This window comes from Leptonychotes weddellii, chromosome 5 (assembly GCF_054177405.1).
Source record: "Leptonychotes weddellii isolate Sample4059 chromosome 5, ASM5417740v2, whole genome shotgun sequence".
Taxonomy (NCBI): domain Eukaryota; kingdom Metazoa; phylum Chordata; class Mammalia; order Carnivora; family Phocidae; genus Leptonychotes; species Leptonychotes weddellii.
In genome coordinates this window covers 148,646,880-148,673,594 of record NC_138373.1, presented here as the reverse complement: position 1 = coordinate 148,673,594, position 26,715 = coordinate 148,646,880, and the positions used below count along the sequence as shown (strand labels likewise).

General features: G+C 43.7%; 1 protein-coding gene across 4 annotated transcripts in view; it reads right to left on the bottom strand.

Annotated features, from left to right (window-relative positions):
- The window catches only part of HMGXB4 (HMG-box containing 4), a 31,973-nt gene extending 5,470 nt beyond the window's left edge, over positions 1–26,503 (bottom strand). Inside the window, exons 1-11 of one of the 4 annotated variants that reach the window (XM_031041702.2) lie at positions 26,423–26,463; positions 21,819–21,917; positions 21,362–21,466; positions 21,018–21,166; positions 20,698–20,776; positions 20,476–20,590; positions 18,971–19,926; positions 6,359–6,440; positions 5,311–5,375; positions 4,212–4,317; positions 3,142–3,311 (exon numbers count right to left, since the gene is read on the bottom strand). In XM_031041702.2, coding sequence (XP_030897562.1) covers positions 3,142–3,311; positions 4,212–4,317; positions 5,311–5,375; positions 6,359–6,440; positions 18,971–19,858 — 1,311 coding nt within the window. In that variant the 5' untranslated portion in view covers positions 19,859–19,926; positions 20,476–20,590; positions 20,698–20,776; ... (2 more) ...; positions 21,819–21,917; positions 26,423–26,463. Of the gene's footprint in view, positions 1–3,141; positions 3,312–4,211; positions 4,318–5,310; positions 5,376–6,358; positions 6,441–18,970; positions 19,927–20,475; positions 20,591–20,697; positions 20,777–21,017; positions 21,167–21,361; positions 21,467–21,818; positions 21,918–26,422 lie in introns of all 4 variants that reach the window. The other 3 variants (XM_006745588.3, XM_031041703.2, XM_031041704.2) reach the window with 3 other exon arrangements.
- Between the last annotated feature and the right edge of the window lie 212 nt (positions 26,504–26,715).

Sequence of the window (26,715 nt, the reverse complement as noted above, 5' to 3'; positions counted from 1 at the left end):
AAAAAAAAAAAAAAAAAAAAAAAAAGAGAGAGAGAGAGAGAGACGCAAACCAAGAAACAGACTCTTAACTATAGAGAACTGATGGTCACCAAAAGGGAGGTGGGCAGGGGGATGGGTGAAATAGGTGATGGGGATTCAGGAGTGCATTTGTTGTGATGAGCACCAAGTGATGTATGAAGTGTTGAATCACTATATGGTACACCTGAAACTTCTATTACACTGTATGGTAACTAACTGGAATTTATTTTTTAAAAATTTTAATTGTTTTAAAAGGTTTTATTTGTAAGAGAGAGAGAGAGAGAGCGAGCATAAGCAGGGGGAGCGACAGGCACAGGGAGAAGCAGGCTCCCTGCTGAGCAAGGAGCCCGATGCAGGGCTTGATCCCAGGACCCCGGGTCATGACCTGAGCCAAAGGCAGACGCTTAACCAACTAAGCCACCCAGGCGTCCCAACTAACTGGAATTAAAAAAAAAAAACACTTAAAAGAAACCCTGATATGGAATCCCAATATATAAAACAGCTGGAAGATCTGGTTAAAGTGGGAGTGGGGTCTACGGCCCCAGTGGGGCTCCTTTCATCCATCTCTGCAGAAGACTGCAAGGTCGAGAAACAGAGATGTGCACCATTTTCTGGTTTTGGAAGGTCTCTCTCCAAAGTCTCCATGAGACAAAACCCTCTAGATCCTTTCAGGACCTGTTAGAAGAGTACCTCCCTTTGACAAAACCTCTCCTGACTCCCCCTAACTCTCTTTGTTCTCTAGCTACTTTCACTGCATCAGTGAGCATAGAGCAAAGAGGGAGACAGGGTTAGGAGCAACGCATGCTGGGCTCTGCCACAGTGTGTCAACTTGTAATAGTCACTTAATTTTAGTAGGCTCCTGGTATCCAATCTATAAATGAGTGACTTGTAGAAATCAATGTTCCTTAAAGCATAGTATGCAATTTCAGGTGGCATATAGGTATACATTAATTATTCTGACATACCGATTGTGATGTACTATATTAGAAAAATATTAGAATCTCAGACTTGTGACATCAAGGATATCATTGTCAAAGCATGGATAGATTTATTCAAATAAAAATATAAGGTAAATAACAGTGTGAGTGGTGCAAGGAAATTGCAAAATCGTGAGGATATACACAAGTGACTGAAGTCTGGGAAAAAGTGGCCTGGAGGGGGATGGGGAATTATGCTAATGGGTACAGAGTTTCTTTTGGGAGTAACGAAAATGTTCTGGAATTAGGTAGTGATGGCGCCATGATTCTGTGAATATACTGAAAACCACTAAATCCTAGAGTTTGAAAAGGTGAACTTTATGGTGTGTGAATTAGATCTTGGTAAGACCATTTGTTACATAAAATAAAGTGGCTGGAAAACCTGTGCAAGTCTTTCCCTCTTCTGGTCACATGTATGTGTAACTCTCTCCAAGCAGCTGCTCATAGAGGCTGGCTTGTTTTTTTTTTAAAGATTTATTTATTTGACAGAGAAAGACAGCAAGAGAGGGAACACAAGCAGGAGGAGTGGGAGAGGGAGAAGCAGGCTTCCTGCCGAGCAGGGAGCCGGATGTGGGGCTCGATCCCAGAACCCTGGGATCATGACCCGAGCCAAAGGCAGACGCTTAACGACTGAGCCACCCAGGCGCCCCGAGGCTGGCTTGTTTTAATTGCAGATTATGTATATGCTCTACCTTTCCAATGAGACTCTAAGTTTCCTAATGATATCATCAGGAAACCATCAGGAAGAGCATCAGATTTTCTACTCCCCCAAGTTTTGGAATAATGTCTAGGTACTCAACAAATATTTGCTAAACTAAATGGAAATATCAGGGGAAGTGTGGAATATGGAAGGGGCATAAAACAAATCATTTTAACTTCTAACTTTTTAGGAAACTAAGAATCACTAAATATGAAAAATAAATAAGGATCCCAGAATATTTTACTCTGGAAATATCTATATCTATTTAAATATCTGAGTCTATATGAAAATACCCTAGTTGTTCTGAAATCTGCTAAGTTATTGAAATTAGTCAAAAAACCTGGATAACCTTCATCTTTTGTGGCTTTTGCCATTTTATTTGTTTAATAATTCGACTTCCACAGAGAAGCAAGTGAATAGTTTTATATTCCTACACTGATTTCTCAGCTTAGAAATGGCTTTAGCAGCTGAGACTGATTTCCTTGCTGGAATGTCCTATTAGGACCCAGTGGAAAACTGAAATACTACACTATTGTGTTAGCCAGGGGGGCAATATGATTAGAAACTGAATATGGTAATAGAAATGGAACATGACAGCTTTGCAGGTTAAGTGATTTTGAAACTGAAGCTTAAAAGGACAAAGATCTCCCTAGGGCACACAGTGCTGTATAATTCAATGTGGAGTAATGAAGAGCTTGAGAACCTCAATTTCCCTATTTGCTACCTATTTTCTTTTCTTTCTTTTTTTTTTTTTTAAAGATTTATTTATTTATTTTAGAGAGCATGAGAGACAGCATGTGGGCCGGGAGGGCGGGGGAAGGGGCAGAGGGAGAAGGAGAGAAAGTTTTAAGCAGAATCTGCATTCAGCGCGGAGTCCGATGTGGGGCTCGATTTCAGACCCTGAGATCACAACCTGAGCTGAAACCAAGAGTCAGATGCTTAACCAACTGTGCTACCCAGGTGCCCCTTGCTACCTATTTTCAAAGAAGCAGAGGCACCCTTAATCCCCTATACAGTTTACTCCGTCTCTCCGAGACCTTACTGGAAATGTGCAGAAAAATTCAAACCATCTTAGAAGTACAAGTGATTAAAACTTCCATGGGATTTGTATTCATTTTTCCCATGTCATTTAAAAAAAAAATCAAAATGAGTTACAGGATCATATGTCGATTGTATCTCAATAAAAACCAGGAAAAAAAGTTATAGGAGATTCTAACTCCTTTTTGTGCCATTGTTCAATAGGATGGTGTAAGCGTAAACTGTGAGAGCCAGTAGGAAGATTCCAAATCTCTAGACGTTTTTACTAGCATATATCTTCTTTGTGACTGTCTCCTGAGCACCTGGCATATTCTAGCACACAGCAGTAGTTGCTCAATGGATGCACGTGGAGGGAGTACACGGACTCACATCCTATCAGAAACAAGCTACACTGACAGTCGTACTCACCTCAGTTTCCTGCAGGCGGTGTCCGATGAGGCTTAGGGACTCTCCCAGCAGCTGTAAATGAGCAGCGACATCAATGGGCTCTGTCTCAGGGGCTTTGGCTGGAGAGGACGGCAACAGCACGGTAGTGGGCGGGGATTTTTTTTGGGGTGACAGTACTCCTGCAGAGGAAGCTGAGAACAGATGAAATAGAGAGATAAAGCTTGCCTATGGCCTGGAACACCACAAAAATGTTCTTCCCGCTTTTTCCCCCTTTTATGAGCTATACCAGGCATTAGCAAAACTATGGACTGTGGGCCATATCTGGCCCATGACTTGTTTTTGTATAGCCCGTGAGCTAAGAATGGTTTTACATTTTTATTTTTTATTTTTCTTTTTTAAATATTTCATTCATTTATTTGACAGAGAGAGAGAGAGAGCACAAGCAGGCAGAGAGGCAGGCAGAGAGAGAGAGGGAGAAGCAGGCTCTCCGCTGAGCAGGGAGCCCGATGCGGGACTCGACCCCAGGACCCTGGGATCATGACCTGAGCCGAAGGCAGATGCTTTAACCAACTGAGCCACCCAGGCACTCCTGGCTTTATATTTTTATTTATTTTATTTTATTATTTTTTAAAGATTTTATTTATTTATTTGACAGAGAGAGAGAAAGCGAGAGCAGGAACACAAGCAGGGGGAGTGGGAGAGGGAGAAGCAGGCTTCCTGCCGAGCAGGGAGCCCGATGTGGGACTCGATCCCAGGACCCTGGGATCATATCCTGAGCCGAAGGCAGACGCTTAACGACTGAGCCACCCAGGCGCCCCGGCTTTATATTTTTAAATGGTTGTAAAAAAAAAAATAAAGAATATGTGACACAGAGTGCAGTATGGACCACAAGAACTAAAGTATTTACTCTGGCCCTTTACAGAAAGTTTGCTGACTTCTGATTTACATTTTCTAAATTTTTTTTTGCAACCTCGAATATTCGGTAATAACATCTGGGTATCAAGATCCGCTTCTGAACAGACTGTTCTCCCGATTCCTAGTAAGGAACAAGATTCACAACGCTCTAGGGAAGAGAGGGTCGCAGTCACTACCTTTCACTTTCACGGGAACTTCTGAGCAGGATGCTTTTCTTTTCACAGTTGTAGCTTCTGCTTTGTTCTGTTTGTGTTGCAGATACTGAGCTTTTTGCTTCCAAATCTGCAGTCAGATCAGGACCAAACAAATTATGATAAATGAAACGACAAGACATAAAAGGGAAAGCAGTTATGGGAGAGGAGAGTGAAGGAAAAAAAGGGAAGCCTGGAGGGGGGAGGGCAGGGGCTGGACAGCAACTTAGAAGCTGAAGGTTACTGAACAGGCAGGCCTCAGATGCTGACTACCGTGATATCTTAGTGGAGACTCTAAACGTTCCTCTGTGCTAACAGGCAGGTCTCGGCATGGATTTTGAGATCACTCGAAGGTCGAAATGTAAAATCATGGGGTAAACATGTGGCTCAGTACGCTGTCCATGGGGTTCAAACAGTTCTTTTGACCTGCTGATTGGCAACGCCAATCGCAGGATGACAATGACACGGAAATGGGAACAAAAAATAACCTAACCTGGGTGACAAATATTTTCGTTTCACCCAGATGAATTCCCAGACCACCTTCACATCACCTGATTGGAGAGTGACTGGGAATGATTCCGATAGGATTAGTTACCATTGCCTTCCTGGTTTGTTGATAGTGGGGTACATTATTTGGTAACAGCCGATGAGGATGATGACCTGCAACCAGCTCACCTAGTGAGTACAGCCCGTACTTTTATGGTTGGCAGTAATCAGGAGGCAGGTGACCTTTCTCCATTCTCAGATCTGGTCTCACCAGTTGCTGTTTGCAGGAAAGGGCTGATTTTAGATTCTCTTTTCACCCTTAATCACTGCCCAAGTTAGGTCGTCTTTTGGCTCAAATGTAAGGTTGTGGAAAATAACTAGATGAGGCTAGAAAAGATAGCCTTCCTGTAGCTGAATCCTCACTAGAGTAAACTGGCACCAGCCAGTGTTAACGCCCTCTGCAAAACCATTTTCTATCGATTTGTGATTTTTTTTCCCCCCCGCTGTTTTCACTGTTGGCTGGATGGGCTATAGGAGAATGACACATTTTGGAAGGCATAAAGCAATGAAAACTGTGTTCGTAAGGAAGTGTACTCACCAGTTTGTCCTTTTCTGGCAATTGCTTCCACACCTCAGCCAGTTTTTTACTAAGTTCCCCAAAATCTGGCATAAAAGAGTAAAAAAACATAACACAGTAAAGGCTTGACTATAAACCAAACAGAATATTGATAAGAGCAAAAACTAGAAAAAGGATTTTCCACTCAGATTTAAATAGCACAAGGTTCTTTCAGAAAACCAAACTAAAACCCCATCACTTTTCTTGATTCTTTTCTCTAGGGAGGGAAGGGGCTATTTTAGTGGTCATGAGACAGGCTCAAATTCTCACACATCTATTCTCCAGGGATTTATTATCCCTTAAACATCTTTCTGGTGTCTTTTAATTTGATCTCATTTTACAGAGCTTATCAACTTAGGTTAAAGAAAACATGTTCTGTAAAATTTGATAAAAGCTGTTAGATTTTTACCGAATTTTGAGAGCACAGAACCAAAGAATTTCCCTCGAGCAGTCCTCTAGATGCGCAATGTTGCCCTTCCATTTGTACGGCAAGGTCATGCTTTATAAAGCACTCAGATCTTTTATGGTACTTCATGGTGCCTCACAACAACCTTGATGTGCAGGTTGGGAAGTTATCGTACACATTAGGCAAATGAGATTTGTTGAGGTGAAGTGACTTGTCAAGGTCTGTGGCGGAGTGTTTTTCTCACCTCACTAACTTCTGACACAGAGACAAATATGAGCAATATAAGTCCTCTTGCTGTAACTCACACCCAAGGGCCAGATTAAGGAAAAGGTCAGCTGTAGGATCTTAGAAACAAACAACCAAGGATTTATGTGCTACGCTTCAGAACATTTAATTTTACTCAGTTTCCCATTTTATCAGTTTAAGAGATATAAACAGAAAGCTTATCTCTTTTATGGATGGGGTGGACGAAGACAAAATCTAAAGTGACTTCAGAACCGAGGGGAAAAATGAGATGTGTTTTATAAAATAGGAAGAAGTTGCCTGCTGATTGGCTGAATTAACTGCACTGCTGCAGAGATACAAATGGAAAGTAACAAAACTGAAGATCGCAAATGTTCTTACCTATACCTGGATGGTCAGCCACGATGGTTACGCGATACTCTTTACAGAACACCTGGTAGGCTGACATGTTCTTCTTTTTTGGCTAGTGTGACAAAAATAGAACAGGGTAAGACTTCATTAGAACACAAGTCGGGTAACCCTGAATCCATGGTTACAAAACAGAAAAGAGACCTATACTTTTTCATCAAGGGAAGAGTTCTACACCCCTAACCAGCTTCTTAAACAGGATAATTTTTAATTATATTTCATTTGTAATTATATTTACTTAATAAAATCACATGCTAAATGATTTTTAGATTTTTCAAGTTGCTGCAACTACTTGATAATTACTTGGAAAGCCATTCATTCTTCCTACATACAATCCCATGTTACATGTTTCTTTGAGAACTACATGCTGAGAAAACCTTATACCCTCTCCTGGGTTATTTTTCTTGTCTTTGAAAAGAAGAACCATGTAATTTCCCTTTACTTTGGGACCAGAAAGCCAAGAGCCAAATCTATGGTTTGTTTTGTTCCTCTGGTTTTGATTTCTAGTCTTCTAAGTTTCCTGATCTTGCTTTTCCTGTTACTTGTAGTTTATCATTATTTTATTACTCATATTCTTGTGGTCCAATGTGAGAAGTAAATAACTAACTGAAGACAATTCTTTGGTAGTCAGTGTAAGATGATCCTCTCTCACTTCAACAAACTGCTTTGCTACCTGAAGCATGTTTATTCTTCACTGTATTATGACACCTCCACAAGCAGGAAGGGAAGAGTGACAGGATTTAGCAAGGCAATATAGCAAAATGGAAAGAGCCTGGGCTTTGGATGCCACAAGATCTAGGTTAGAATCCTGACCACACTACTTATTAGCAACACAAACTGCTTCATTTCCCTGAGCTTTAGTTTCCTGGTAAGTGAAACGTGGATAATACCATTTAACCCAGAGGTGGGAATTAATCAAACAGTATCTGGCACTTCAGTAGGTACTTGGTAACATTATTACAGTATTATTTCTCTGATAGGCAGAATTCCAAGATGGCTCCCAAGATTTCCGCCCCCTGGTGTACACACCCTGCATAATGCCCTCCCGGTGAGTGTGGGCAGGACTGGTGAATATGGTGGGATATCACTCCCGTGATTGTTGTTATATGGCAAAAGGGACTTTGCAGATGTAGTTAAGGTCCCCAGTGAGTTGACCTTTTTTCTTTTTTTAAGATTTAATTAATTAATTAATTAGTTAATTAATTTGAGAGAGAGAGAGAGCATGCACGCATGTGAGTGGGCAGGGGAAGGGAGAGGGAGAGGGAGGGAGAATCTTAAGCAGACTCCGCACTGAGTGCAGAGCCTGATGTGGGGCTCCATCTCACGACCCTGAGATCATGACCTGAGCCAAAATCAAGAGTTGGATGCTTAACCGACTGGGCCACCCAGGCACCCCACGTCCCCAGAGAGTTGAATGTGAGTTAATCAAAAGGGAGAGCATCCTGAGTAAGCCTGACTTATCCTGGTAAGTCAGATGAGCCCCTGAAAGAGATGAGACACAACAGCAGACACCCTCCTGCTGGCCTTGAACTTGAGGAAAACAGTTGCCAAGAGTTCTACAACTACAAGGAACCGAATGCTGCTGACAGCCTGAAGAAGACCTCTCGCCTCACAAGAGAACCCTACTCTGGCCAACACCTTGATACAGTCTTGTAAGAGTCCAAGCAGAGAACCCAGTTGAGCCCTGCCTGGACTTCTGATCTACAGAGCCGTGAGATAATAATGGATGTTGTTTTGAACTACCAAATTTGTGGTAATTTGTTAGGCTACAATGGAAAACTACTGTGAGTTCTTTTCTATTCCCTCCAAAAAGCCAATACAAGCCTTTTTTTTTTTTTTTTTAATTTAAATAAGGAATGCTGGTGAAGGATAATAGGGTAAAATCATTTGACCTCAACCAGATAAAGAAAAGAGCAGCAAGGCCTTTACTTTAACCATTTCATCTAAATAGTGAAGGTCCTATTTTTGGTGTTCTGGTGAAGCCAGTCCTGTTTTGAGATGCTACAGAAGTGAGTTCTGGGTGCTGCATCTTTGTTATTAATTTAGGAGCAGCTGCATATCCACAAATGTTCTAAGGGTTCTAACTAAGGTTTGATTATTTCAAATCCCCTTTATTGGGCCCCAGATACAATGGAGTGGCGCTGCACAGACGGGAGTTCATGTAAGTTCCACATTTGGCCATTTGCGAGAGAGAGGGATGGATTGATTAGTCTGGGTGATTCCACGAACCTATTTTTTGGAGGTAGTGTGACAAACAGCATAAATCTGCTTTCCCTAGATAGTTCCTATAGGTCTCTCTTAGTGTGTGCAACTCACTACTCAAATGTGATTCTGATATTTGTAGTTAACATAATTTAAAAAATAATTATTATGGCTCCTGAACCTACGCCAATGACTTCACCTGGTGCTAAGAAGAAACCAGCTGCACTGGGCTGACATTCTGTCGGACTCAGAGTCTGTCAGCCTTCGTTGTGAAGCCGGCCTTCCTAAGGGATTTTCAGGGAAACTTGGACTACTTAAAATCCTCACCTTATGTGCTGATCTTAGAACCTAACCACTGTGCAAAATGCAACTCCCCTCTGTGGACTGAAAGTTGGGAATTCAAACTGAAGGGTTCAACTTTCTCCAGGGCACAGTGATTTTTCTAAATGTAGTTTAGTAGTTAGAAATATACAAATAATGGATGATCTCTTTGCATATAAAACATTTCTACATGATTCCAAAGACAAGGCCCGTAATTCCACTCTAGACTTTCTAATGCAAGGAAACACACAGTATTGCAAGTGAATCACAGTGGTTACATCTGGAGTAACAGGACTCCCCTTAATACAAAGGTAATATTTCAAAAACTTGGATACTTTATTATTAGTAGCAAATGACTGCCAACAAATCCACTTACTAAGTGTGACTCACAATGTTGTAATTGTGCAGCCAGAAGCTCCTTTTAAGTGTTTGATGACATATACCACAATATCAAGACCGTTCAAAGAGTAACTTCTTAATAATGCTCTTTATAAAGCAGTCATGCTTAAGTCTTGGAAAATAGAACTCTTTGACAATCTGATGAAAATCCCTCTTCAAGCCCACTCAAAACTCTAGTCTAAGAACATTTTTTAAAGGATAAAACATCTGGGGCCTAAGGCAAAACATAACTTGTAAATCTTAAAAATAAAACTTGGCTTGGGGCATCTGGCTGGCTGGCTCAGTTGGTTAAGACTCTTGGTTTTGGCTCAGGTTATGATCTCAGGGTCATGATACTGAGCCCTGTGTTGGGCTCCATGCTCAGTGCAGAGTCTGCTCGAGATTCTCTCTCCCTCCCCCACCTCATGGCCACGCCCACAAGCTGTCTCTTGCTCTAAAATAAATAAATAAATAAAACCTTAAAACAAAAACAAAAACAAGGGGTTCCTGGGTGGCTCAGTTGGTTAAGCATCCAATTCTTGATTTCAGCTCAGATCATGAACTCAAGAGGGTCGTAAGACTGAGCCACGCATAGGGCTCCACACCTGGTGTGGAGCCTGCTTAAGATTCTTCCTCTCCCGGGCGCCTGGGTGGCTCAGTTGGTTAAGCAACTGCCTTCGGCTCAGGTCATGATCCTGGACTCCCGGGATCGAGTCCCGCATCGGGCTCCCTGCTCGGCGGGGAGTCTGCTTCTCCCTCTGACCCTCCCCCCTCTCATGCTCTCTCTATCTCATTCTCTCTAATAAATAAATAAAAAATCTTTAAAAAAAAAAATCTTCCTCTCCCTCTGCACACCCCCCCAATAAAACAAAAAGAAAACAAAAAAACCCCACAAAAAACTGGCTTTCTTCTGCTGATGACAAGAATCCAATTGCCTCATTGATATTAATACTATGTAGGAGATGCTGTATAAAAGCATTATCTGTAGAAATTCATTTAAACCTTATAATAACCCTATGAGGTAAATTTCATTAGTAGTGCCATTTTATCTTTCAAACTTAGAAATTTTTTTTTTTAAAGATTTTGTTTATTTATTTGACAGAGAGAGACACAGCGAGAGAGAGAACACAAGCAGGGGGAGTGGGAGAGGGAGAAGCAGACTTCCCGCAGAGCAGGGAGCCTGATGTGGGGCTTGATCCCAGGACCCTGGGATCATGACCTGAGCCGAAGGCAGACGCTTAACGACTGAGCCACCCAGGCACCCCTCAAACTTATACATTTTTTAAAGTAACCTTTCTGCCCAACATGGGGCTCAAACTCACAACCCAGAGATCAAGAATTGTATGCTCTACTGACTGAGCCAGTCAGGCGCCCCATTACTGCCATTTTAAAGACGAGGCAACTGAGCTCCAGAGTTGTATGTATTAGGAGTGGCAGGGCTAGCATCTGAACGCAGGCGGTCTGGCTTCAGAGCCCGTACCTGTAACCATGATATCATCTGATGTTCTTCTGAACTAACCTGACTGAGATCCCTAAATCTGATCTGGCTAAAGGAAAGGGTACCAGAGAAGTAAGGTTTTCACACCGAAGCTTTTATTTGAACCATTCTGAATGGAAATCTTTCTAAAACATACTCTATACTTCTGTTATCTCTCATAATACACCACTGAATATAATTTAAACAACCTTTCTGTACAGTGGAAAGTGCACAGATCGTGCAATCACAAAAACCTGGGTTCAGATTCCTGCTCTGCCCCTGAAACAGGAGGGTGCCCTGGGCAGGTTCTTTCACTTTTTCTTTTTTTTTTTCTTAAAGATTTTATTTATTTGAGAGAGAGAGAATGAGAGACAGAGAGCACGAGAGGGAAGAGGGCAGAGGGAGCAGCAGACCCCCCGCTGAGCAGGGAGCCCGATGTGGGACTCGATCCCGGGACTCCAGGATCATGACCTGAGCCGAAGGCAGTCGCTTAACCAACTGAGCCACCCAGGCGCCCCTCTTTCACTTTTTCGAGCTCATTTCTGTGAAATGGAGATGATACTGGCTTCACCTCATTGGGTTCCTATGAAAATTCACTGATGTACCACAGATAAAACACTTAGGGCAGTGCTTAGAACATATTGCAAACCATAGATATAGCCGTTCTTGTCGTAATGTACTAATTGTGACTCAGCTCCACAACCCTTTCCTAGAAGGCAGGCCTGCAGCAACTCTTCCCGCCTTTACGTGCTCACTCTAACCTTCTGCCGGCTTTACTTCAGTCGCTTGGACTTCCTGTGGTTCCCTGAACATCCTTTGCCTTCTGGCATCTCAGTACCTTCACACACACCTTTCATTCCTCAAATGAAATAACTACTCTTCATTTCTACCCGATAGTTCCTATTTGGCCCTAAGATTCGGTTCAGATGATATGGCCCGCCTGAGGAAACCTCTGACAACCCAGGATTCCCTTGTACTCCCTCGGCACTCCGCACATGCCTGCGCTGAGGCTCGACTCACTGAAATACTTTCTGACCTCTCTTCCTACACCCAGAGTGCTCTTTGAGTTGACAGGATGCTGGCTGGCACGGCATCTTACTCATCTTTAATCCACAGCACCTGGCCAGTGCCCAGCACAACTTAAGTGCAGAAGAAATATGCACTAGCTGGATAACAAAGTCTCAGAATTGTGTGTGAAAAGGGCAGAGTGTGAATCCATAGGCTGGGTGCTAGTTCGCTCTTCTACGAAGAACAGAACAGGGGCAGGGAGGTCACGTGACTCATCTCTGGCCAGCATTCCTTTCCCCAGCGCCCAGGAAGCGCTCATAAGAGCTGCAGGAAACTTGTTTTTGCTTCTTGCAGACCCTGTTTTCTTTCTAGATCTTCACGGTTGTCCAAGCAGGTGAGATAACTGCAGAGTCTGCTTCCTACAAGGTAGGTGTTATATTATAAAGCAAGACAAAACCATAAAAGCATAGTCTCCTTGCTTGCTCTAATACGCAAAATGACCAGATGAGAAAAAGGCTTTAAAAAGATGTTTTCAAGCATACTTTATGCTTTTGAAGAACTTGGGATAAAAAACAGTAATTGTAACCACGGCTATTTATGGGGCCAGGCCCTGTGTGGAGCATGTTCCGTGTATCTGCTATTAATCTAAAACAACTGTGTTTTACAAGTGAGCTGTGAGGAAGCATCACCAAAGAACAAAGCTGGTAGCAGCAGACTAGAACAAGGACCGAGTTGGTGGTACCTGAGCCCAAGCTGTCTGCACTTCATCATACTCTGCCTCTTCGACTTAGAAACAATGTCTGTATGTCTCAGTGGTACGGATCTCAGACACTAGCACATGGCGTCGGTTTCCTTTGACCCAGAACCTACTTTTAGCTTTGACGAAGACACATGGCACTGGACGACCATCTCTCGAAGTTTTAGAAGGCCATGTGGTATAGCTGAAAGACTATGGGAGTGGGGTTCAAGAAACCTCTATTAAAATTCCAGCTCTGTGTCTTTTCTTCTCAGCTTCTTCCTCTGTCAAATGGGGCTATTGATACCTATCAGTGAAGACTGTTAGAGATGCCAAATGCCTAGGATGTCATATGCCTTAGACACAGAGCAGGCACACATTAGATGGCAGCTACTAACTTTTACCATTTATCGCTATTGTCACTCAACTTTGGTTTTACCAGAGGGAGAATGTAATACCATCACAAGTGTAGCTATAGCTGAGACTTCAGGGTATCACTTGATCAACAACAATGTCTGAGTGTGCCAGATACCAGGCCACCTGGCTGGCCTCAGCTTGCTTAGAGGAAACATGAACGTTCTGGAAACATATAGATAATTGGAGGCATGCCTCTGAAGTGGCAACATCACAGATACTATTTTGAGTAGTAGTGAATGGGCTTTTATTGATTTAGTAAAACCCAAAGTAAGGTATCTTTGCAATATTACTGGATCCTGCTCCTCCAATACAGATAAAGACTCCCACGCCACTGGGATGATCTTAAAGGGGACATCATCAAGGTATTACCAGCTGATTGCTCTACTCCTTCTCAGAAAGCAGGATTCAACAACGAACCAACACACAAGCAAAAAAATAAAACCACAAAAAGCCCCTCCCCAAACAAAACTCAGCACTGAGAGCATTACCTTTCCCCAGAGACAGAGCCCAGTCCCCTCGTCTGTATAAAGTCTCCAGTGAGAACTTCCGCCCCTGCTGCCTCCACTTCTCACTCCTGCATGGACTCGGCCAGGCTGGTTCCCATTCTCCCTGCTGCACTGGAGCTCCTCATCCTCTCTACTGGAGTCCAGTCTGTTCTCGAACCATCTGCTCCCTCACTTCTGTGACACTGGCCGCTCTCTGGTTTCTCCTCCCACACCACTGCACCCCCCTTCCTTCTCCGGTGCCCCAAGCTGCGCGCCCTACAGGATTCTGCTCTGGGCTCTCCTCCCTGGTCCCCGCTCACGGATTTCATCTGGTGCAAAGGAACACTCCAGCTCTCACCCCAGTTCCAACTGCTCTACTGAGTTCCAGGTCTTGCATTTCCATCGCTCTCTGGAACTTCTCCCGCGATGATGATTTTAACAACCAGCTTTTACCGGATGCTCATGAATGTGCAAAGCCAGAGTTCCTGAACTCAGCTGGGTGCCCATGTGGGTTTTCATGTGATACTGGCTTTTCACCACAGCCATTACAGCAGACCAGCATTGAAAAGACATGGCATTATCGAAAGGAGTGGAACAGGATAAGATGTTGCAACCATGAAGTACCTTGAGCTAGTGGTTCCTAAGGTGTCTGACTGATGCCACATACCGCTGTTTCTCTTGAAAATATATTTAAAATATCCAGTGGTGCCCCTGTGAGTTGGCTGTGGCCGCAGAGGGCCTTGGCACACTGTGGCCCTAAATAAACCCTTTTACATCTATTATCACCTCATTTAACCCTTAACAACCCCATCAGGTAGGCCTGTCGTCATCCACACTTTCTTTCTTTCTTTTTTTTTTAAAGACTTTATTTATTTATTTGAGAGAGAGAATGAGAGACAGCACAAGAGGGAAGAGGGTCAGAGGGAGAAGTAGACCCCCCGCTGAGCAGGGAGCCCGATGCGGGACTCGATCCCAGGACTCCAGGATCATGACCTGAGCTGAAGGCAGTCGCTTAACCAACTGAGCCACCCAGCCGCCCCACACTTTCTAGATGGAGAACTTAAGCAACTTGCCCAACAGCACATGGTTTGTGACTGGCACAGCCAGGATTTGAACTCAAGTGGTTTGGCTCCCCAGCCCACACACTTAACCTGAGAGATGCTGAATCTCCTGACACGTGTATCTTAAAATCTAACCTGACTTATCTTCTCCGAAACCAGCCATCCTTCTTGCTTGTCTATTTTTGTTCCAGTCCTGGTCATAGGACCCAAAGTAGAAAGGGCACACAGAGGCTTTCAGCGTTCCTACCAGTTGGCTTTCCCATCTCTGCTCACTGTAGTTGGAGGAACGCTATTCCTGAAGCCTTCCCTTCTATCTTTTGGTGGACTTTTAGATAGTTCTTTTTTACTGAAATAAAACCAAGGGAAGGATTTTTTTTTTTTTTTAAACTCCACAGGATGGGGCACCTAGGTGGCTCAGTTGGTTAAGTGTTCGACTCTTGATTTTGGCTCAGGTCATGATCTCAGGGTCATGAGATTGAGCCCTGCATTGGGCTCCGCGCTGGGCATGAAGCCTGCTTGAGATTCTCGCTCTCGCTCTGCACCAACCCCCAACCCCTGCTTGCACATATGCGCTTGTGCCCTCTCTAAAAAAACCCCCAAAACCAAAAAACAAACGCCACAGGAAATTTTTATGTATAGGTCAGGTTTTAAGAAACATGGTATATGTTCCATAAATACTTGCTGGATAAATAAATGATTACATTCCAAGTATGACTACCTCAAGTTTGGACAGTCATGATCAAATACTGATTCCTAGTAAAATTTTCGCTATAAATCAAAGTATCTTTTTTTTTTACTAGCAATTGCTAGCTACATGGGGGAATTATAAATAAGTCCTACACTGGAGGAGATTATAATTTTATTTTCCAAGGCACCCAGGTTCAAAACCTTAAGCCATTTTTTTAAAAGATTTTATTTATTTATTTGAGACAGAAAGAGAGAGAGCGCATACAAGCGGGGAGGAGTGGCAGAGGGAGAAGGAGAAGCAGGCTCCTTGCTGAGCAGGTAGCCCGATGCGGGGCTCGATCCCATCTGGGGATCACAACCTGAGCTGAAGGCAGACGCTCAACTGATGAGCCACCCAGGTGCCCCTTTAAGGGCCATTTTTATACTCATTTATGCTTCTGCTTTCCCAGACCTAAGCCCTACTGCCAGATCTTGTCAGTTTTTCCTTCAGAGCCTCTCCTGAATGTCTCTTCAGCTGTTTCCATGAGGCTTTTATAGTATTCAAAACCTCAGACTGTAATAAGCTCCTGGGTGGTCTGTTACAATCTCTCCTCAGTCTCACCCATCCGCTGCAGTGCTATCATTTTCTTCTTAAACGATCACTGAAAGCACATCTACTAAGTCCTGCTCATAAGCCCAGAGTGCCTGCTGCCAAAGCCTTAATTCAAGATTCTTTGCAATTTGCACCTGACCTACCTGTTCAATACTTATGTTTGCATCCATATATTCATTCATTTGACATCTATGACAAAATGCCAACCAAGGACATTGAGGAGTTGAAGATAATAGTAAGGTGACTAAAACAGTCCCTAAGGAGCTTATAGTCTTTAATAGAGGAAACGGAATATGCACAAAGAAAACTCCAACATAAGGGACAATAAGTGCAGTGACTTCCCATAGCAAGGTGTTATGGGAAGTCAGAAGTTAATTCTGACTGGAGGGTCAGGATGTTTTGGAAGAGGCGGCATTTGATTAGGTCTTGAAGGGAAGGCAGAGCTTCAGTAGATGAAGGAGAACAAAGAAGATCACTATAAAAAACAAGCAAAGGAAGAGGTAAGACTGTAAGGGCTAAGTTTGGTTTCCATACAGTGTGTGTAACGTAGACTAAGAGGTAGAGCTGAGAAGGGAGGTTTAGGGCTAAATCCCAGACAATTATGAATGCTTGACGAAGGGTTTGGACTTTGATATTTATTCATTCAACAAGTATTTATGGACTAACTATGACAGGCCAGACTGCGGGTTCAGTGCTAGGGATGAAGTGGAGAGCATGACAGACATGATTCTGGTCTTCTCAGAGCTTACGCTCTAACGTGAAGGAGGTAAGGATCCACTGAAGATGCTGAACCAGAGGACTGTCCACAACAAAGTCGTACTTAAGAACATTCTGGCATCAATGTATACTAATTACATTGGGGAAGAAACAGAAAGAAGGCCATTTATTACATTAAGTACAGGGAGGGATGAGGCCCAAGGTGGGGGAGTGGTAATGGAGGACATAAAGGCGTGGAAGTTATTAAGGAGGAAGAATATCAGGCTCAACACTTGAGTGGACATAGAGGAGAGGGCAAGCAGGGAAGAGGGAGATGTAAAAATGAGCTGTAAGACTGGGAAAAAATCAGAAGAGTGAGGACTGACTGGGAAGGGGTATGAGAATGCTATTTTGGATGATGGTGATGTCTATATCCTGACAGAGGTTTAGTCACACAGGTATGTGCAACTGTCAAAACTCACACAAATGGTAAACATGTGTACACTTGTGCATAAGTAAATTCTACCAAAAAAACCACAAAAAACAAAAAACAAACCCTGAAAACAAATACTGAACTTAAGTTAATGATATGTAAGCTGAAGTGTTTGGGGGTGAAGTGTATGATATCTATAATTCACTTCAAAATACATTATAAAAGATGGATTGATGGACGGACAGATGTGTGATAAAGCAAACAGCAAAACAGTAACGATAGAATCTCATTGGGTGGCATATGGTGTTCACTGTACGATTTCAAAGCTTTTTGTTTGAAAAATTTCATAATGAAGTGTTGAGAAAAATGATTATAAGCATACAGTTTTGAGTTTGGGTTGACTGGAAGGACATGGGGGACACAGAAGCAGATGGAGGAGGAGATGCAGGTTTGGGAGGCTGGATGATGAGCTTATTAATCAGTGACACATGGGTCTGAGGAATCCAAGGCATTAAGGTGGAAATATTTATCAGGCAGTTAGAAATGCAGGACTAGAGTTCATTTGTTCTGCTGTGCTACTTCCTAAACATCTTTCTGCCTTCTTGTATTCCCTTCCAGTGAAATCCTTTTTCTTTGGTAAGCTTTCTCTGACTACCCTGTCCTCCTGCATTCAACACTGTAAGATTAGTTCATGGCATTATCATACATTAATAGAATGGAAGTTCTCCGGATAAACAGAATCTTACACAGAATATATATGATCTCATGAAGCAATTTTCAAATAAATAAATGAATAAAACCTGACCTAGTATTTGACTATCCAGTTCTTTATGCTCACACTCATTCTCGGCTCAGAAGGTACAGTTTTGTTTTTAATTTCTGAGATATACATACTTAAAGGGCACTCTTTGGGGTGCCTGGGGGGCTCAGTCAGTGAAGTGTCTGCCTCTTGGTCTTGGCTTAGGTCATGATTTCAGGGTTGTTGAAATCGAGCCCCTCGCCAGTCAGACAGAGCACCAGAGCCTGCTTAGAGTTTCTCTCTCCTCCTCCCTCTACCCCGTGTGTGCACGGGCACACACATACGTGCCCACTCTCTCTCAAATAAATAAATCTTAAAAAAAAGGCACTCTTTGTAGTGGGAAACATGACTTGAACCTCAATTACAGACTGAAGTGAAACCGCCATTCCCAAATTCTTAGTACACTTGACTTTCTCCTTCTTAGTAGCGCCTCTTTCAGACTTTATCTGACATTTCCTTTTGCAGAACTCTAAACATGGGAAGAAAATGGTTGTCCTTAGGTGGTGAAACTAACCTTTTTGACCTTTTTCTTTCCATGACTCTGAATTTCTAAATTTCTATAAAATTAATGTATTACTTTGATAGCAGGGGGGGAAAAAGCTTTTTACAGAAAACCTTTAATGACATAGTCGTCAGCCCCTAAAGTACAAACTACTAGAAGATTTCTCGAGTTGCAGGAAAAGAAGTTAAACTAAGGTGGCTGATTTCTCCCTCCTACCTCCTCAGCAATCAGCATGCTCCCTAAGGTCAGGAGCTATGTCCTCCTCAGCTCTGCACCTCTCTCCACCCACTGGAGCACTGGACCCAGCAAACAGTAAGCACTCACATAGTGAAAGAACACACATTTAACATTAAAAATACCAGAAAGTGGCCCACGAAGGGTAGTGGAAAGCCATTAGCTTATCCCATGAACTTGGTCATTATTTTCCTAATTTTGAAGATCTGTTTCTCAGAAGGAATTCAGAATACCTCTTCATCTCTCTCAATTGCCCCAGGCAGACAGTGCTGCTCAGTGAAAGAAACCAGGTTTGGATCCTGTGAATTCCAAGTTCAACAGTATCCCTAAGCCTACGCGTGGCACGATGGGAGAACAACTCTATTAAGAAAACCAAGGAAAAATTAAGATTGCTCCTGTTTTTGCACCAGAGAGACTTGGCCACTGGCCATATTTTACCTCCTGTCATCCCATCAGATTGGCCTCACCACGCTCCCTGCCGTTCACCTCGGCTGCCTAATTCCAAGTCTGCTTACTACTATCGTCTCTTACCACCACACTTTAAAAAAATGGTTTACCTTTTCTCCTCTGTCTCTTTCTCTATCTTTCTCCTCTTTTTTCTTTTTTTTTTCACTATGCCCATCTGTGTGGAGGCCGGGCAGTGGCTGGGGAGGGGCAGTGGCTCCAGTGTGGGGGACGCTGGGAGGAGGGCCAGGTGCCACTGCGACCTCTCCCACGGCGGTAGCTGCAAGGCCTGAACTTCTCTTGGACTTGGAGTGCCGCTTCTCTTTATGCTTCTCCTTGTCCTTCTTCTTTTTGCTCTTCTTGGACTTCTTTTTCTTCTTGATTTCCCGGTAAGAGTCGTCGATGACTAACTCCCCAGCCTCTAGCTCCCCACCAGAGGACGAGTCCGATTCTACTAGAATAGGTTCAAGTCCTGAAAGATCAAGGTTAGCACTGTGGGATTCTGGGAACTGGGAGCCATCCGCCCCACAGGCTTCGGGGCCGGGAGAGGAATGTGGGTCTGAGGAGGACTTGTGCTTCTTCCGGGCTGTTTTCAGAAAGCTCTGTAACTCGTGTCCTAGGAATAAAGCACCTTGCTCATCCCGAGCTGATTTCTTAGAGGATTTTTTCACAGTCGCTTGCTGAGAGGGGTACTGAAAAGGCTCCTCATCAACCGAGCTGCTTCCCTTCTCCTTTGGTGAGAGAATCAGTTTCATCTTTAAGCCATCGGGCTCGCGGAGGGTCAGTGTCTCTGTGTTCACATAGAGCGGTTTCATTTTTTTTGATTTGTGGGAACCACCATCCTCCAGGGACAGCTCCCCACTGCTTCCGCTTACTTTCTTCCTGTGGTGTTCCTTTTTACTCTCTGAATGACTTGAAGAACTAGAGGATTTCTCCCCCATCTTTTTGGAGGGCTTGGAGCCTGTTGCCAGCGGGGAAGTGATGGCTTTCAACAGGTCCATGGCTGTATCGGTAGACTGCGGGCTGGACTTTTTCTTTTTCTTCTGTGACGATTCCAAAGACGAAAGGTCTGGAAATAATCAAAAGAAGTAATGTCCAAACGACAAACCAACTTCCAACAAGTTTCCTCTCTCACCAAAAAACACTCAACTAAAATGAGGAAGAGGCTAAGAGAAATGATTTGAGGGGAGGCCCTTCCACTGATTCCTGATGACGCCCGTGTGCTTCTTGGCTCGGTAAATGCTGCCTGACCCTGGACACAGTTCTTGCCACTAAAGTTGCTTCTCTTCACTGAGTCTTCACAGTAACCAGAGAGGGTAGACCCAGAAGAACGGACTAAGTTGTGGGATTACGAGCAGTTACAATTTAGGTTACGCTGTAGACAGAGTGTCATTTGCTTCTGTGTTCAGGACAAGCCTATTCTAGTAAAGGGTTAGTCTCATCAGTTATGCGCATAAGAGAGGTAAGAAAAACTGGTCTTGTGAGTGGCTATGCACTGGACTGAGAAGTAACCCACAGGTGCAGGCCAGAGGGCCCAGGACTACATATGGCAAAAGGGATGCTAGGTAACAATGGGCAGAAGATAAGTGGATGATTGGGGGGAGAAGGAACCTGGTACCTGGTGTATCACAAATGAAGACTGTTCTTCTATGCTGAATCCTCCAAAATACCAGCCCTCCACCTCTCTCCTCCTTCACACTGGTTTATCGGCACTCAGAACAAGAACCACTGTCCTGTTAAATAGGCCACTGAGTCAGCAACATCTGGATCCCTTTCCCCTACCCCGACTCCAAGAACCAGTGATGTGTTCATCCCACCTGCTGCCCTTTCCCCTCCTTACCTCCATAGTAGTAATCATCAGAGGAGTGCTTCCTCTTCTTCTTGTGTGTGTCCGTCCCCAAGAAATAAAGCTCACTATCCTGGAATTGAAGAGGAAGAAGAATTGACCACTGAATAAGATGATGAGGCAAAAGCAGTTTGGAACCAATTTTGTTCTCTTATTTCTGACTTTGGAAAACAAAGTAAAACACGGGAAATATTAAAAATAGCGAACGATGTTTATTTTTTTAAAGTTTTAAAAATACGTTTCTTTCTTCAAGTACTAGGAAACAGGACGTGAGATGGTTAAAAACTTTCCTAATTCACATGTTTAGAATTTACCTTTAACTTCTTCTTGGAAGAGTTTCTGACCTGAGCAGCGATTTCTTCCTCTTCCCTTAAAAAATCTTTGTAAGAACGTTTCTTTTCTCGTTGGCTTCGGCCAGCGGCTAGTCCTGTATCCTCAGAGCTGTGATCACCATCAAAGCAATCTGAAAGCCAGGTTCGTTTGGGAAAGGGAAGGAGAAAGGCAAGTAAGTGACAACCAAATCACCACATATGTAATGCAACAGTCCCTCCATTTCCAAGTTAATCTAATGTTTCAATAAGTCCATTGGAATATAGGGCTAGATCCAGGGGGACAAGAGTATTTCTTGATGACCTGGCTGCAAATACAAGAACCAAACCTGAAGAAACAATGCTTCCACGCTATGCAAAGGCCCAGTGTGCATCCTCAGACATGGTTTCTTAGTTGTGATTTGGCAGGTGGACACAGACTTGCAGAGGTAAGGCTGAAAAGAATAAGGATTCACATGCTGTGCTGCTCTGTGGGAGTCCAAAATGTGATTCCTATCCCCAGACTCCTGCACACTGGAGCTGGCAAGGACCACGAGTGCTGCAGGGGATCACCCCAATAGACTACAAAGACTTATATTTCAGACTCTCATGTTGGAACCCTGTCCTGGTTTTCGCTTCCATGGGCCCAGTCTGGGGATGATGTGGAGGCTGAGTGTCATAATACTGCTCTAGGCCATCACTTGGGAGTCCAGGCTGTGATGGCCAGTCCTGGTCTCTATGTCCATGGGCTGCAAGGACTGAAGAGGAAACCCCCTTTAGAATGCTTCTCAGATTAAGGGGTCATACCTTCTTTCTTCACGGAGTCATCATAAGCCATGGCGGTCCTGCAGGGCCTTTGTGAATGTGTCACTGTGTCCAGGCTCCTTCCCGTCTACAGGACCAGGTCTGAGAAACAAAGAAGGAAAACCCTCCTGTAATGCGAAATCACTGTGGAGAAGCAACCTTCCAGATGGAAATGCGTAGTGATCCAAGGGCAGACTGGAAGGGCAGCAAGAAATAAAGGAGTGTCTTGTCACCTCCTCATTCTGTTTGTAAACATACTGGGGTTGAAACTGCAGGAAGTGTACTGGGCTTAATTTGATTTGATTTATGAGTTAGAATTGTGGTTTGGTGAAGTATATAAAATACCCCCATATAATAAAAAATATCTCAAAATTAATGAGAATTTCTGAAATGCCAACAGGACTGACAACACTGAGATGGTAAATACTGACATTAAGTCAGAGGGATAAGTTCAATCACAGTTACAAAATGCACAGATAAAGCAGGATGCAGAGGAAGACAGATTACAGCAAACATTCCAGACCATAAAATCCTACCATGTGGATCGGTGACAGGCTAAAATCTATTGTATTGCAGTTTAAACAGAAATGATAAGATTAAAGGGATATTAAAGAGATTTAGTGTAATTTTTTGGTATGCATTTTGTTTATATGAATTTGCTCAAAACCACAGAAGTGTAAAAGCAAGGACACTTCTTATATTGGTCACATGACAGCTTTCAAGGCTATCAGGCCTTTCTTAAAGACTAGGTGAAAATGAAGAATTATCATTTGTCCATTGGTGGTGAGTTTTTATGATTATTAAGATTTTCACTGATTTGAAGAATTACTGTAATTTAAATGTTCTAAATATTATTTTGTATTTGTTAAAAAAATTTTTTGGACATCCAAGTTTATGTCACTGACTTTGACAATGACAAGCCACAGATTGTACTCTAAGGTAAAGTTCTTCAAATACTTTAAGGACAGGCAATGTCACAAATCCTGTAGGAAGTCTTTGCAGGAAATTTAAGAATGACATTCTAAATATATTGAAAATGTTCTCATCCGGTTAGTGAAATGCTTACAAGGTGACTGGATTGGTTATTTATTTACATTTTATTTTACCTTCATCACTATATGGGGATTTAGAAATGCTGAAGGGCTCTTCAGTGAGACATTGCCAGTCCCTTCAGGTGGGTATGGGTAATACTGAAGTATGTAATTCTTGTCAAAGAAAATCTGATTAACAAGGGAAACTCTCCTAAGAGTTACATTTAAAATAAATGAAAGGAAAAAAGACCTAACTGCACAAGTCAGATAAAATACAATGCGCAGACATGCCTAAGTTGAACAAAGAGAAAAAGCATTACCAAGAATGATTTACAAGGAACGTAAAGAAAAGTAACATAAAAAAGCATTTCTCCACTGCCCTGAGGAGGAGAAGGAAGAACGGACTTGGCCAAAGTTAAGAGAATCTAGAGAGAAGTAAAGAAACCAAATGGATTCAATTATTTTAGTGATAAACCAAAGAACTGCTTGCTCCCAGGGCTTTCAAAGGAAATGAAGGGGATATAAGGTCAGAGCTCATGTAGAAATACGAAGTAATGTACATCATGTAGCCAGTTTTTCATGCTCCAGCATTCTCAACTTTCTCAAATAGAAATTACTGCCCTCCCCTTTCCACACAAGTGGTGCTGACTCCAAAAGTAGTGAAGGAAGGGGGAATGTCATAGGGAATCATGTCCATTCATTTGAAAATTGTATGCCCTCTCACTAGCACTACAATATACTGACTTCATGAGAAAAAATATATAGGTCCCGTTAGTTTTCATAGGCTGGTAATGCCAAGAAATACGACAACTTGAGACCTCAAGTTAAATGTTTTCATGCCAAATGAATTTTGGCTAAGAATGTTTGACAAGGAAACAATCTTAAACATTCATTGTCATAAATATGGCCGTCAATCTGTTGTCAACAAGAAAATTCACTTCTAAATGAAGCAAAGGCAGGCCCTGAGACTTACAGGCCAGCCTTCTTTATAGTAACATCAAAACTAACATAAAACAGAGTTGAACAATCTAACAGAGTGGGAATAAGTACCTCAGGAGACAGTAAGAGAAAGAAAACCATGATTTGACTTCTGAACTATGAAAAAAATGTTCATGGTCTCGTAACTGACTGCTTTAAAAAACAACCAGTGGATTTAAAAAGTTGTGAAAGGGAACAGGAAATCAGTTGATCTTCTGAACACAGAAAACACGTGCTGGTGTGAGCACTATGTATTGAAATTAGGCCTGCTGCTGTTTAAATTTTCATAAAAACACTGAAAAGCATTTTATAAATTACAGGATTAAATAACCTGTAGAGAAAAAAACTGAGTGGGGCCTGAAGGCAAGGCCGATTCGCTAAAGAACTGAACAGTCAAGAGTTTAAAAAATAAAATTAAACACAATGGACTATGCCACTCACAGCCTGGGCAGACTGATGGACCTTGAATTTTTAGGTTCTTTAAAAATCAAGATATTATTGCAGCTCAGGGGTTAGTTTTGGTTGCTGACTCATAAAGGAAAGATGAAACCGGATAAAGAAGTCTCAAGCAACAGTGTGGAAGAAAGGCAGAGTTAGGACAACATTTATATAGGATCAGATGACCCATTGATATTCCTTCCAGGTCTTGCATATTATCCATGATAAACTCAGAGTTCAGGGTTAGGCAGCAGATTGTAGGATTAACGAAAGTAAAAAAATATTAGGTTTGATTTTCACATTAGAAAGCAGAGGCCATAATTACATTAAATGTTGGCAATAGTAAAACAGGTGTTAAATCCCATTCTCCTGAATTCCATCAAATTCAATGTTGTCAACTTCAAGAGGCAGGGATAGTTTTACAATTATGTTCCTCTCAGTGTGCTAAGAAATGACAACATAGTGAAAGTTCATTATTTAATGTTGCGTACGGAGGCCAGATACATGCCATCACAAAAAATGCGTACTTATGCAATGTGCAAAATGTTAAATGGCTCTTCTGGGACTCTTCAGGATATGAAAAAGGGGAGGGGGAGCTGCTGTTCCACGTGTAGAGAAGTGTCCACATTTTGTTCAGGCACAGCTTTCGGGATTACCAAAGTGATGAATGAAAAAGCAAAAAATCATCAGGTATAGTATTTTTTTATGTTGCAGGTCCAAATGATAATTATTGGGGAAAAAAAAAGTTTCAGAAGGTGATTTGTTTGAAGTAATCTGAGCCCCAGCAATCGTTAACAAGCTTCTTCATTCCAGAATGTAAATGAGTGTTGAAAAAGAACAAATTAATCCCCCTGATCCGAGCAGTAAGCAAAATCCTGAATTCCGGGTCTAGTCCGGGATGAGAGCCTTGTTCAAGAGTCCGCGTTCTCTTCCAGCACTCCCTCCATGAACTGAAATCGCCTCTCCGTGGAGGAAAAAGAAGGAAGGTGCACATCCAGCTGCTGGCAGTTTTTAAATTGTTGCTGTTGTTGTTTACTTCTGGGATAGCGCAGGTGCTGTCTTGTCATTTTTCTAGAGATCTCCTCCAATCTCAGAACACAGATACTCCGAATTCCTGCCACTCCCTTCTCCAGAACCTACCTAAGCAGCACTCACAGCCCCTGCCAGCTCTGGAAACTGCAGAGATCCCGGCAGCCTGGGATGGGGATTGAATCCTATCACTGCATGGCAGCTAAACGGAACCACGACCACCGCACAGATCGGCTGAAAACACACATTTCCAAAAAACCACCAATACAAATTTTGACGAGCTTTGACCAATCAACAAGCTTTCCTTTGAGTTTTTTATTTGTTCTGCTATAAGGGAATATAATCAGCCACCTGCTTAACCGGCAGAGAGAGGGGGAAATGGTGCATGATATAAAGTGAATCTACAAGTAATAGCTGTGGGGGGAAACGGGCCTGCACGGAGAAGATCGCACTACGAAGGCACGTTCCAACTGGGTCGCCCGCAAAAAGGACACACAACACCGGGTTATTTACACAGAGAGCCCCCAGGACCACCGTTTTTGCGGTCCCCACGCAAACCAATGGGATTCTCTCCCGGCCGTTTTGCAGCAACAGCTAGTTCAACAAAGCTCTGTGAAGAGGAAAAGAAGAACGCTCCTCGCATCCTCTCCCGCCGGCCGAGGGCCCTGCCCTCCCGCCGTCCCGACCCCGGGGCCCTTTCGCCTTGACAGCCCGGAGACCCCGCACCCCGGGTCCCGAGCCGCAGCGCGGCCCCGACCCGGTCCCCGCGTCCCCGGCGGCCTCCCGGCGCCCCCGAGGGCGGAGACGGCCCCGGCAGGGGGAGGGGCGGCCCCGGCCCGCAGGCCCCCGGGGCGGCCGCACGCCCCCTCCCGGCCCCGCAGCTTTCCCGCCTTCCCCATTTGAACAGCTCCCGCCCGCCTTCCTTCGGCGGCCCGCTCCAGCCCCTTCTCGGGGGCGGACTGTGGCCGCTACTCCAGTCCCCGGCTCGGCCTCTGGGCTAGGCCGCACCGGGCCTGACGCGCCCCCGCGGCGGTGTCGCGGGCCCAAGCGGCGGGTGGCGGCGGGGCGGGGCCGCTGCCGCCTCGGGGAGGGGGCCCAGGCCGGCCTCGTGGGGGCTCCGCTCGCCGCTACCTTCACTCGGCTCGCCCGGATCCCGCCTCAGCGCCGCCGACCGCCGCCATCTTGGAGAAGGAGAGAAAAGCGCGAGCGGCCAGGGAGCCTCAGTCGAGCCCAGAGCGCAGGCTCCGGCTCGGGGAAGGGGAATCCCGCTCCTGACAGAGCGCCGAGCGCATCGAAAGAAGCGCGCTGCTTGCTGAGCCCGGGAACTGGAGTTGATTGAGAATTTGCGGTGGGGCCAGGCTTGGGCTGGAAGCTTTATGAACATTATATCATTTAATCCTCACTGCATCCCTGTGAGGTAGGTT